The 13,576-nt window shown below is 39.0% G+C and overlaps 1 protein-coding gene across 5 annotated transcripts in view; it reads right to left on the bottom strand.

Moving 5' to 3' along the window:
• The window catches only part of LOC128640657 (myomegalin), a 285,549-nt gene that overhangs the window by 55,847 nt on the left and 216,126 nt on the right, over positions 1 to 13,576 (bottom strand). For all 5 annotated transcript variants that reach the window (XM_053693086.1, XM_053693087.1, XM_053693088.1 and 2 more), the window contains exons 33-34: positions 10,213 to 10,386; positions 286 to 570 (exon numbers count right to left, since the gene is read on the bottom strand). In XM_053693086.1, the coding sequence (XP_053549061.1) occupies positions 286 to 570; positions 10,213 to 10,386 (459 nt within the window). The remainder of the gene's footprint in view (positions 1 to 285; positions 571 to 10,212; positions 10,387 to 13,576) is intronic.

Raw genomic sequence — 13,576 nt, 5'->3', positions numbered from 1 at the left:
TTCGAATGTAACATTCGAATTCGAATGTAACATTCAAAAACTGTAAATAACATTCGAAAATCAAATTTTTAAGAATATTCGTTCTTATCAACATTCTATTATGTAAATCGAATTTCTACAATAACATTCGTTCTAACATTCAAATTCGGATATAAACACATTCGCCCATCCCTACCTGAAACATTGCAAAGCTTATGTTTTGAACCTTTATACAATAATTGTTGTTGTTCTGTTTGGCAGGATAAAAAAGCTTTGCACTTGTCTTTCAATACTACATATAGATACCTGTGAGCTTACTACCAGACTGATATCCTGAAGATCCCGAAGATGTGTCACCGTAAATATTGACATTAGATGGTCTCGCTAGATGTGACATATCCCAGGTTGCACTGTTGCTAGAGAAGCCTGGCTCTGCTGTCCTGAAGTTGGCGCAGCTCTGTTGAGCCGACGTCTTGGAAGAGTTGTGCAAGTTGTGTGGAAAATAAGGTGGGAAGACAGAAGAGCTGGTTGTATCAAAGAAAGTGCTGGAGGCTTGTGCTGGTTTTACTGCAGGAGTAGTCAGAGGCATACCTGATAGCAGAATGATATCATTAGTCTGGAATAGAGCTACTGAAGAACAGGGGCATCAGACAGTCAGCACGCTCACGCTCTTTAATCTAACTAAACCTCACTTGATTGTGTAAGAGAGATGTAGTTAGACATGTGCATGGTGAAGGGTTTGGTTTGGTTCAGATTGATTCAGATTTTTTCGAATTTCGGTTCGGATCGATTTGAATTCGGAAAAATTTGAATCAATTCGGTTCAGATTCGTTTCGGATTCATTCTGATTAGAATAAATTCGGCTGGATTCGGTTTCGGAAATTCGGAATTTCGGTAAGTGTTAGGTGGGATGTGCTGTGTATTAGACTAGTATTATGTACTGTATATTAGGTGTAACCCATAGCAGAGTGATATAACCTAATATACTGTACAATACTAGTGTAATCCATGGCCATCCGAATCTACCGAATAAATCTGAACTAATTCGGATTTATTCGGTAGATTCTGCACTATTTTAATTCGGAAATTCCAATCCATCCGAATCCCGAATTTTACGAATTCTGCCGAATTTCCGAATCGATCCGAAATGAATCGCACATTTCTAGATGTAGTCTCATGGTTGTTTTGTCTTCAGTGTACAAGTTAATCTGTAAATTGGTGTTGTGTGTTTGTTTAGCCTCTCAACATATTGATGTCAGTGACATTTTACATTTTTAATCTGTTTTATAATACTGTTTATGTATTTTCCATTTTGTAGAAAAACTACCAATGCTGACTGTGAAGAATTCTATATATCGCATTAAAGGGACAGTAAACCTTAAAAATAATGTTATATAATTCTGCACATAGTGCAGAATTATATAACATTATTTAGGTGCTATAGCCATAAAAGCATTTTTTCCTTTTATATTTTGCTAAAATACGGCGCTTTTACAGACCCGCTCTCTGCTCTCTGCTGAGCGGGTCTGTAATATTCAGTCAGCGCATCGGGCCAGCTGTATAGTCACAGCCTGGCCCGACCGCGCCATAAGACTAAGTGCAGCTCGCTCCTGTCACAGGAGCAAGCTGCACTTAGTCTTATGGCGCGGTCGGGCCAGGCTGTGACTATACAGCTGGCCCGATGCGCTGACTGAATATTACAGACCCGCTCAGCAGAGAGCGGGTCTGTAAAAGCGCCGTATTTTAGCAAAATATAAAAGGAAAAAATGCTTTTATGGCTATAGCACCTAAATAATGTTATATAATTCTGCACTATGTGCAGAATTATATAACATTATTTTTAAGGTTTACTGTCCCTTTAAATGACTGGTTAGTCATTAAGATCAAACATTTGTTAATATAAATATATATATGTGTGTGTGTGTGTACATATATCTAATTCTATTATCTCACTTCAACATAAGACAACTGCCAGGTTGCATTTCAATCTGGACGGAAAAACAACAACGTATACTCTGAAATGCGACCAGAGTTGTATAATGATATATATATATATATGTGTGTGTGTGTGTGTGTTCCGCTGCTTTGGCACCTTTTTTATATGAATAATATGCACAGGTATTTGGTTCTCATATGAACTGATGTGTGTGTACTAGGTGAAAGTTTTCGTATTAATTAGTGACTTTGGCAGTAATGGGATTAATATACAATAGAGTTATGATTGAACTTTTTGTTAGTAAAACACAGACAGTAGAACAGGAGTACCACACTTAAAATCATCAAATGAATGTAACCAGAAAATCATTAGCTGTATGACAATAAAACAAACTGAAAAACATATAGCAGTGTAGATTCCACTCAAAATGAAAACTCATACAGGAACAACAAATAATATATACTGTGTAATATGAGGCTAGTACAGGCAGCACTATCTTTCCCAGGAATCTCATGATATATTTTGCTAGCAGGTGACAAGCACATGACAAGGGCTGGCAATAAAGAAGCATTAGCTACTAGGCACTACGTGTTATGCCATTGAAGATATTATATTCACTAATATGTTTTGATCTGCACTCTTATGAAGTGTCACAAAATATTTAAAAATCTTGTCAGCTTATGATAAGACATGAAAACATCATGAACACACTTTGGAAACAGAATGCACTCCGGAAACATGAAATCAGTTAGGAAAACAAAACAGTTCTTAAAACAAGCATCAAATCTGGGGAAAACACAGGATTTTTAAACTTTTAGTTCAATCCTTTTTCCGTGTTCTGAGCGATAGCAACTGAAGCAGGAGATAATTCGTGACCATTGGGTTAATATCAAGCCACCACTTGAGTTAAGTCAGAAAGTTTAAACACACTGAACCCAGAGATCCTTCCTAGGAAATGAGCCAGGAAGACCAAAGAGAAAACCATAAATAATGGAGGGACAAATATTTACATGCGCTTAGGGGCATATTTAACAATGTGCTAGCGGACATGATACGAAGTAGCGTATCATGTCCGCTGCACATCGCTGCCCATCGATAAATGCGGACAGCATACGCTGTCGGCATTTATCACTTCACCAGCAGTTCTTGTAAACTGCTAGTGCAATGCCGCCCCCTGCAGATTCGCGGCCAATCGGCCGCTAGCAGGGGTGTCAATCAACCAGATCGAATTCGATCAGGTTGATTTCTGTCTGCCGCCTCAGAGCAGGCGGACAAGTTATGGAGCAGCGATATTAAGGCCGCTGCTTCATAACTTCTTGAATAACTTCTGTTTCCGGCGAGCCTGAAGGTTCACCGGAAACAAGGGGCCTCAAGCTCCATACTCGGCTTGATAAATATGCCCCTTAGTCTAAACTTGAAGCCTGGTAACTGTGATGAGAACAGCCCAGTTGTGGTGTTGCAGTTGGAGGACTGCTGCAAGACACTACCAATCAAGGGAGTCTACTACAGTGTACAGTGGGCATTACTTGTTGTAGAATCTGTAAGAGATCCAATTCCTGAAGGTAAAAGTTGTGCAGGAAATGGTTTTGAGCTTTACGTCTTTCATGTAACTGAGCTTGGGCCACTTGTTGACTACAAAGGTAGCATATGAAAGTCAGAAGGACTTGATGGAGAGCATAATTAAAGTTTACTGCACTTAGAGAATAATTGTGAAGTACTCTGAAAAAGACTTGTTCAGGAGGGTGATTATCCACCCATGTCATTGAAGACACCTTAAAGGGACAGTATACACCAATTTTCATATAACTGCATGTAATAGACACTACTAGAATAATATGCAGATACTGATCTAAAATTCCAATATAAAACCTTTTAAAAACTTACTTTCAAGCTCCCAGTTTAGCACTGTTTAAAAGGTTAGGCTGGGACACACAGTAAAAGGGACTGCACAACAACAAGAGCAGACACTCCACTTTCCTCTGACCCTTTACACAAACAGGAGCAAGCTGGAGTAGGTAGACAACAGTCTACTTCTAAAACTTTGGGGCTTGGTTAGGAGTCTGAAAATCAGCACAATGTTATTTAAAAATAAGCAAAACTATACATTTTAAAAAAAAAAAACCCTGTGTGTGCTATATAAATGGATCATCTACAAAACATTTATGCAAAGAAAAATCTAGTGTATAATGTCCCTTTAATAGTGCTGTTGTATTGGCCCTGGTCATCGCATAAGACGATGCTGCACTAGAATGTTGACATAGGGGTGACTGATAGCCCTGGTAGCCACAATGTGGTGAAAAGACAGGTATGAATTATGGTGATAATCCCTGGGGAGATTAAACTGAGGGAAAAAGCGTTAAACAAAAAAAATGGCGGGCAGCCACTAAATGGGGAAATTTGAAAGGGGTAAAATGAAAAAAAATTAAGTGGGCATTTGCAACATCAATGTTAAGACATATATTGAACTGGATCTACATCCCACAGCATAGAATTAATGGGCTCCATACTAAATTTTTAAGATTTGAGAAATATATTGAGGTCTTCAAACTTAGCATTAGGCAAAAGAGGCCCTGACTATTAGGGATCACTAAGATAGTTTAGCAGATAATATGGCCCTGTTCCTGCACCGGGGGTATATTGAATAGATCCCACAAGTAGATGATCTTCCACATGGTTACAAGGATGTGATAAAGCATGGGGTCTGAGGAATCTGTACAGAAAAGAACCCCAGAAGAGGACGGGATGAAATGTATTTTGTACCTTGAAGAAATAAAACTGAAAACACTACCTGGAATAGAAGGTAACAATGCTATTTGAACATGGAAAAACAAGCCCCTACTAGAAGGCCCAAAGCAGTGTTAATAAATCTTAAGTTTAGCCCTACAGGGTCTAGGCCTAGATTTGTGGAAGACAGTAAGGAGAGGGGAGGATGGGAAGAACACTAGGAAGGAAGATGAAATAATGGTGCTTGGCTATGTAGTTTTCAAACATCCAAGAGATAAAAGAAGCTATGTTACTCTATAGATTGATGTATGTTGAAGTTGTGAATTGGAATCAAAATAGCATTTGCCATCAAAACGTATACCCATTAGGAGTGGAGTTTTTAAACATAATATGATGGCACAATTCTTAACCAGCATACTTGGTGAGCTTGGACTGCAAATGCTGAAGACCCATTCAATGGCCCCTATGGCCCCTATTTATCAAGCCGTCAACCGCAAATACACTGGAATTCCACAGCGTAATTGTGGCGAGCTTGATTTGACCTAGTTATCAAAGCCTAAAGTTATACAATCCGCCGGTCTCAATCCGACACAGATCGATGCTTACGTAATTACAGATGTTCCGAATACACATTCGGCTCTATTTGACACTTTTTCAAAGTTATCAAATAATTAACAGGAACGCTCGTGGCTATTCTGGTCCAGCGTACCTGGTTTTCAATATGCCACGCTGGAGGCCACGGATGCCATAGGAATCAATGGGAGTCTGAAAGCAGCGAAAGTTTATGTTCGATGCTGCCAGATAGCTCATTGATTTCTAAGGTAGAAAACCAGTAAAGTTTACACCTAACACCCTAACATAAACCCGAGTGTAAAAAACCCTAATCTGCCGCCCCAACCCAGCCACAACTAAATAAATGTATTAACCCCTATTCCGCTGCTCCCAGACCCCGCCGCCACCTACATAATGTTATTAACCCCTATCCCGCCGCTCCCGGACCCCGCCCCAACCTAAATAATGTTATTAACCCCTACCCCGCTGTTCCAGGACCCCACCGCAACTAAATAAAAGTATTAACCCCTAAACCCCTAGCCTCCCACATCACTACCACAAACTAAGCCTATTAACCCCTAAACTGCCAGCCCCCCACATCGCCATAAACTAAATTAAGCTATTAACCCCTAAACCTAACTACCCGCTAAAATTACAACATCCCTATCTTATAATAAAATAAAACTTACCTTAGAATTAAATTAAACTATATTAAACTATTAATTAACCTACCCTAACTATTATACTACAATTACATTAAACTACCAATTAAATTAACTATATTACATATTAAAAAAAAACTAACCGTACTCTACAATAAATAAAATCTACAATAAAATATTACTGTTACAAAAATAAAGTTACAAAAAACAAACACTAAGTTACAAAAACAAACAAACCACAGTATCAAAAATAAAAATTAATAACACCTAATCTAATAGCCCTATCAAAATAAAAAAGCCCCCCAAAAATATAAAAACCCCTAGCCTACAATAAACTACCAATGGCCCTTAAAAGGGCCTTTTGCAGGGCATTGCCCCAAAGAAATCAGCTCTTTTACCTGTAAAGAAAAATACAAACACCCCCAACAGTAAAACCCACCACCACACAACCAACCCCCCCAAATAAAAACCCTATCTAAAAAACTTAAGCTCGACATTGTCCTGAAAAGAGCATTTGTATGGGAATTGCCCTTAAAAGGGCATTTAGCTCTTTTACTGCCCAGACCCTACTCTAAAAATAAAACCCACCCAAGAAAAACTTAAATAAACCTAGCACTAACCCCCGACGATCCACTTACAGTTCTTGAAGTTCCGCTTGAAGGATCCATCCAGCCAGCAAGTAGTCTTCATCCGGGCGGCCTCTTCCATCTTCATCCAGCCGGCGAAGTCTTCATTCATGCGGCCTCTTCTATCTTCATCCATACGGCGTGGAGCGGGTCCATCCTGAAGACATCCGGCGTGGAGCGGGTCCATCCTGAAGACATCCGACGAGTAGCTCCTCTTCAATGCGGTCTCCGCCGTAAACTGGATCTTGAATGCAAGTGACGCCATCCAAGATACATTCCTTGCATTCCTATTGGCTGAAAGGTTCCAATCAGCCAATAGGATTAGAGCCGCTAAAATCCTATTGGCTGTTCCAATCAGCCAATAGGATGAGAGCTGATCAAATCCTTTTGGCTGATTGGAACAGCCAATAGGATTTTAGCGGCTCTAATTCTATTGACTGATTGGAACCTTTCAGCCACTAGGAATGCAAGGGACGCCATCTTGGATGACGTCACTTGCATTCAAGATCCAATTTACGGCGGAGACCGTATTGAAGAGCTCCTCATCGGATGTCTTCAGGATGGACCTGCTCCGCGCCGGATGTCTTCAGGATGGACCCTCGCCGGATGGATGAAGATAGAAGAGGCCGCATGGATGAAGATTCCGCTGGCTGGATGAAGATGGAAGAGGCCGTCTAGATGAAGACTTCTTGCCGGCTGGATGGATCCTTTAAGCGGAATTCAAGAACTGTAAGTGGATCGTCGGGGGTTAGTGTTAGGTTTATTTAAGGGTTTTTTTGGGTGGGTTTTATTTTTAGAGTAGGATCTGGGCAGTAAAAGAGCTAAATGCCCTTTTAAGGGCAATGCCCATACAAATGCCCTTTTCAGGGCAATGGGGAGCTTAGGTTTTTTAGATAGGGGTTTTATTTGGGGGGGTTGGTTGTGTGTTTGGTGGGTTTTACTGTTGGGGGGTGTTTGTGTTTTTCTTTACAGGTAAAAGAGCTGATTTCTTTGGGGCAATGCCCTGCAAAAAGGCCCTTTTAAGGGCCATTGGTAGTTTATTGTAGGTTAGGGTTTTTTTTATTTTGGGGGGGGCTTTTTTATTTTGATAGGGCTATTAGATTAGGTGTAATTCGTTTTTATTTTTGATACTGTGTTGTTGTTGTTTTTTGTAACTTAGTGTTTGTTTGTTTTTGTAACTTAGTTTTTTTTTTGTCACAGTAATTTTTTATTGTAGATTTAAATAATTTGAGTAGGGTTAGGTTTTTTTTTAATATGTAATATAGTTAATTTAATTGGTAGTTTATTGTAATTGTAGTATAATAGTCAGGGTAGGTTAATTAATAGTTTAATATAGTTTAATTTAATTCTACAGGTAAGTTTTAATTTATTATAAGATAGGGATGTTGTAATTTTAATGTAAAGTTAGCGGGTTGTTAGGTTTAGGGGTTAATAGCTTAATTTAGTTTATGGCGATGTGGGGGGCTGGCGGTTTAGAGGTTAATAGGTTTAGTTAGTGGTAGTGATGTGGACGGCCAGGGGTTTAGGGGTTAATACTTTAAGTTTAGTTGCGGTGGGGTCTGGGAGCGGCGGGATAGGGGTTAATACATTTATTTAGAGGCGGCGGGGTCCGGAAGCGGCGGGATAGGGGTTAATACATTTATTAAGTTGCGGTGGGGTCCAGGAGTGGTGGGATAGGGGTTAATAACTTTATTAAAGTTGCGGCGGGGTCCGGGAGCGGCAGGTTAGGGGTTAAACATTTTAGTATAGTGGTGGCGTTTAGTGACAGGGTATAAATAAAGTTGGTAAAAAGCCGAATAGCAGCGAGATCGATGACTGTTAGTTAACAACAGTCCGCTGCTCATCGCCCCGTACTTGGTGCGCGGCTTTTTGCCAGGTTTTTTTATAAATATGGAGAGCGTATTCAGGTCTGCAGCCGTGATGTTAGGCGAGCGTATTGGTGCCATCGAATGCAACAAAGTTGACTGCTTGATAGGCCCCAATACATGTATCAATTTAAGTAATAGTCTAGTCAAAATTAAACTTTCATGATTCAGGTAGAACAGGCAGTTTTAAGCAACTTTCTAATTTACTCTTATCAATTTTTCTTCGTTCTCTAGGTATCTTTATTTGTAAAATCAGGAATGTAAGCATAGGAGCCGGCCTATTTTTGGTTCAGCACCTGGGTAGAGCTTTCTGATTGGTGTCTAAATTTAGCCATCAATCAGCAAGCGCTACCCAGGTGCTGAACCAAAAATAGGCAGATTTCTAAGCTTACATTCAAATAAAGATAGCATGAGAACGAAGAAAAATTGATAATAGGAGTAAATTAGAAAGTTGCTTAAAATTGCATGCTCTGTCTGAATCATGAAAGTTTAATTTTGATTAGACTATTCCTTTAAGGTGCCACAGATGAAAAAATGATAAGTGTAAACTCTATTACATGCAAGGCAGGGAGAATTCTATAGCAGCAGAAAAATCACAGAAATTGGTGTCTTCTGGGTGAAAAATGGAAATGCGGCCTATAGTGTAACTTCTCAGTAACAGTTTGAATGTGAACTGCTGAATGACGCCCTAGAAGAGAGGCGTTCCAGAAGAGAGGTATTAAAGAATAGAGAGTTGATCCCTTTTTAAATTAGTTCAAAAACATACAGAATGGAATAAGTATGCATTTACTGTAAAAGAAAGTGGAGACACGCCATGTTAAAAGGAGATAACACATGGGGTTTTATGTCACCATTATAATTTTCATATCAGGATCTTTATAGGAGAATTGTGCATAGTGACCCACAAGTGAGAAACAACCTGTACCTAAGGGGAGTTTATATATATATATATATATATATATATATATATATATATATATATATAGCTAGATTTATCAAAGCTGAGGTGTACAGGGGCACGTATACGTGCCCCTGTACGCCTCAGCTCGCCTGTGGCGGGGCGAAATTACCCGTAGGTAATTAACATTGCACACGAGCGCAATTTTGCGCTGGCGTGCAATCCCGCCCCCTGCCCGCGCACAGCCAATCACTCGCAGGCAGGAGCTGTCAATCTCCTCGGTCGGACTCGACCGCGGAGATTGAATTTCGCCACCTTAGAGGTGGCGAAGAGCTTAGGGAAGCAGCGGTCTGGTGACCGCTGCTTGATAAATCGCGGCGAGCAAGTTCTTATGAGAACTTGCAGCTGTAGGGGCTTGATAAATCGAGCCCATAGTGTTTAATAAATATTCAAGCCTTAACCCATAGCCCAACATGTTTGGGAAGGATACATGAGAAATGTCTATCCCTGGCATGACACTTGCAGTCCATCTGAATGGAAAAAGAGAAGACAAAGAAAGATTGAGATAAGGACCCACAGTAGTACCCTTGTAGTGCATATGAATGGAACAGAGAGGAGTCACAGGTGTTTATCAGAGGCAAGGTGAATCTATCCAGCAGTCAAAGGAATAATGGGGGAACACAGATCCCAGAGAAGGCTCCTAGAGTAGAGACTTTAAAAAAACATGGAGGAAGGAAGGTGGGTGAGAGAAGCCCATTCAATTCTTTTAAGTTTCTGCTTTTCACAAAGAGGTGGCTTTATATTTACCCAAATAATTATTCTATGCTTTGTATTCTGTCATAACAAACAGAAAATTAAGGTTATTGTAGGTTAAAAGGATTAGAAATTTACAGATGGTTCTGCATAGGATTCACTGACATGCAAAAGCCACATGCACCAACATGGACATAGTGCAAGAAGCAACTCTCACTTTCTGCCAATTGCTTCTGCAACATGTGGAGCTCCTGGTGGACTTCAGCCAGATTAAATACAGGTGGACCATGGATGGAAGGATGGGTACCAAAAGGTACAAAATGTGGATTGACTTGGAGGGCAGCAGCAGGTACAGCATTGGCTGAGTTGGGTGGGTGGTTAAAATTGAAACCTGGAGATTAAAAAAATAGTGAAATAGAAGATGTATGTGAAAGAAACCCAGAAAAGGAAAATGACATTGAGAAGTGAAAAAGAGAGACACAGTGGGCCTGATTATCAAAACCTCAACAGCATGGAGAGAAATCACACAAAAACTTTGGAGGCTTTTTTTAGGCATTTTATTGTAGTGTTGGTGTCTCTTCTTTATATCTAGAAGCCTGCATAGTTAGATAATCAGCTCTCAAGCAAAAAAAAGACACAAGACAACGAAAAACACAGTGAGCGAGGGGCACAAAACTCTAGCAGAAGATACAAAGCATGGATATTTATGGAGAACTAGAGGGGATAGAAAATAAATGCTTTTAAACATATAAAGAAATTGCAATTGTTGCTTTTATTATTTATGTTATGTGTCTATATATACAGTGGATATAAAAAGTCTACACACCGCTGTTAAAATGTCAGATTTCTGTGATGTAAAAAAATGAGACAAAGATAAATCATTTCAGAACTTTTTCCACCTTTAATGTGACCTATAAACTGTACAACTTAATTGAAAAACAAACTAAAATCTTTTAGGTAAAGGGAAATAAAAAAAAAATAAAAAAATAATATGGTTGCATAAGCGTGAACACCCTTTTATAACTGGGGATGTAGATGTGTTCAGAATTAAGCAATCACATTCAAAATCATGTTAAATAGGAGTCAGTACACACCTGTCATCATTTAAAGTGTCTCTGATTAACCCCAAATAAAGTTCAGCTGTTCTAGTAGGTCTTTCCTGACATTTTGTTAGTCGCATTCTACAGCAAAAGCTATGGTCCGCAGAGAGCTTCTAAAGCATCAGAGAGATCTCATTGTTAAAAGGTATCAGTCAGGAGAAGGTAACAAAAGAATTTCTAAGGCATTAGATATACCATGAAACCCAGTGAAGACAGTCATCATCAAGTGAAGAAAATATGGTGCAACAGTGACATTACCAAGAACTGGATGTCCCTCCAAAATTGATGAAAAGACGAGAAGAAAACTGGTCTGGGAGGCTGCCAAGAGGCAACATTAAAGGAGCTGCAGGAATATCTGGCAAGTACTTGCTGTGTGGTGCATGTGACAACAATCGGCCGTATTCTTCATATGTCTGGGCTATGGGGTAGAGTGGCAAGACAGAAGCCTTTTCTGACAAAAAAACCATCCAAGCCCGGCTAAATTTTGCAAAAACACATCTGAAGTTTCCCAAAAGCATGTTGCAAAAGGTGTTCTGGTCTGATGAAACCAAAGTTGAACGTTTTGGCCTTAATTCCAAAAGATATGTTTGGCGCAAAAACAACACTGCATATCACCAAAAAAACACCATACCCACAGTGAAGCATGGTGGTGTCAGCATCATGCTTTGGGGCTGTTTTTCTTCAGCTGGAACTGGGGCCTTAGTCAAGGTAGAGGGAATAATGAACAGTTCCAAATACCAGACAATATTGGCACAAAACCTTCAGGCTTCTGCTAGAAAGCTGAACATGAAGAGGAACTTCATCTTTTAGCATGACAACGACCCAAAGCATACATCCAAATCAACAAAGGAATGGCTTCACCAGAAGGAGATTAAAGTTTTGGGATGGCCTAGCTAGAGCCCAGACCTGAATCCGATTTAAAATCTGTGGGGTGATCTGAAGAGGGCTGTGCACAGGAGATGCCCTTGCATTCTGACAGATTTAGAGTGTTTTTGCAAAGAAGAGTGGGCAAATCTTGCCAAGTCAAGAAGTGCCATGCTGAAAAACTTATACCCAAAAAGACTGAGTGCTTCAATAAAGTATTAGTTTAAGGGTGTTCACACTTATGCAACCATATTATTTTAGTTTTTTATTTTTATTTCCCTTTACATAAAAGATTTCAGTTTGTTTTTCAATTGAGTTGTACAGTTTATAGGTCACATTAAAGGTGGAAAAAGTTCTGAAATGATTTATCTTTGTCTCATTTTTTTACATCACAGAAACCTGACATTTTAACAGGGGTGTGTAGACTTTTTATATCCACTGTATATATATATATATATATACTGTGTGTATCTCTCTCTCTCTCTCTCTCTCTCTCTCTCTCTCTATATATATATATATATATATATATATATATATATATATATATATATATATATGTGTTTGTATGTAGATAGATAGATAGAAAGGCAGACATACAGATAGATAGTCAGATATATATTTATAGATAGCGCAATATATATATATATAAAATATTTTTTGTTACTATATAGAGAATTTGGAGGATTTAGTTGTTTCCTCCGAATATTATAAATACAAGCCAATAAGGTCACTTTATGTGTCATTTCAAATAAATTATTTATAATTATACTATGCTAAAAGCTGTCACGGACTTGTACTGTGATAGTATTAAAAGAAGAACAAGTATGACAGCAGAGGGGGAACTGCAATGGAAGGAAGGGTGAAAAAGAAAGCAAACAGAATGCGTAGAGAGGTAGTAGAAAGTGGGGACAAAGAATGCTTAATACGCGGCAGTACATATAAAGGCAAAGTTCCAGCACGCAGAGGTAGCTCTATGGTAAGGCCAAGTAGGCATCTGCCTAGGGACTTTCCAAGACTAAAAATACAAGATTGCATAGCTAAATATATTTTAGAGATTGCCACCAATCAGATGACCATAGGCAATTTAAACCAATGAAATGGTGAAAACTATGTTGACTTGAGTTGATTATTTGCATTGTGATCTAGCAGAGTAGATTTGTGAATGGACCACAATGAGTGATTTGTGCCCAGAGACTCCTCAACTCTAGAGCCAATTCTGGTGCTAGGACTTTGCTAGGAAGTGAGAGCGTGGGGTAGAGAAAACAAGGTAAACAAGGTAAGCAAGGATAAAACACAAAAGATTAATAAATAATAGACAGTATGCAGAGAGAAGAAAATTTGCACAAAGGATGATCAAGTCCAGTTCCCAAGATCTACAAAAATATTGTGGTAGATCATATTCAATCTGTAAACTTATAAACTGGAGTAACCATAAGGTAGATGAAAGCTTATAGCTGCTTAAAATTAATTTAAACTCTTCTTGCTTATGTGTAAAAACTACCCTTTAATCAGACATAAAACCCCACATTTTCCTGTCATGATTCAGATAAAGGATACATTTTTAAACAACTTTCCAATTTACTTCTATTATTAAATTTTCTTCATTGTCTTGCTATC

This window comes from Bombina bombina, chromosome 10 (assembly GCF_027579735.1).
Source record: "Bombina bombina isolate aBomBom1 chromosome 10, aBomBom1.pri, whole genome shotgun sequence".
NCBI classification, from domain to species: Eukaryota; Metazoa; Chordata; class Amphibia; order Anura; family Bombinatoridae; genus Bombina; species Bombina bombina.
This window is presented reverse-complemented; position numbering and strand designations above follow the sequence as displayed.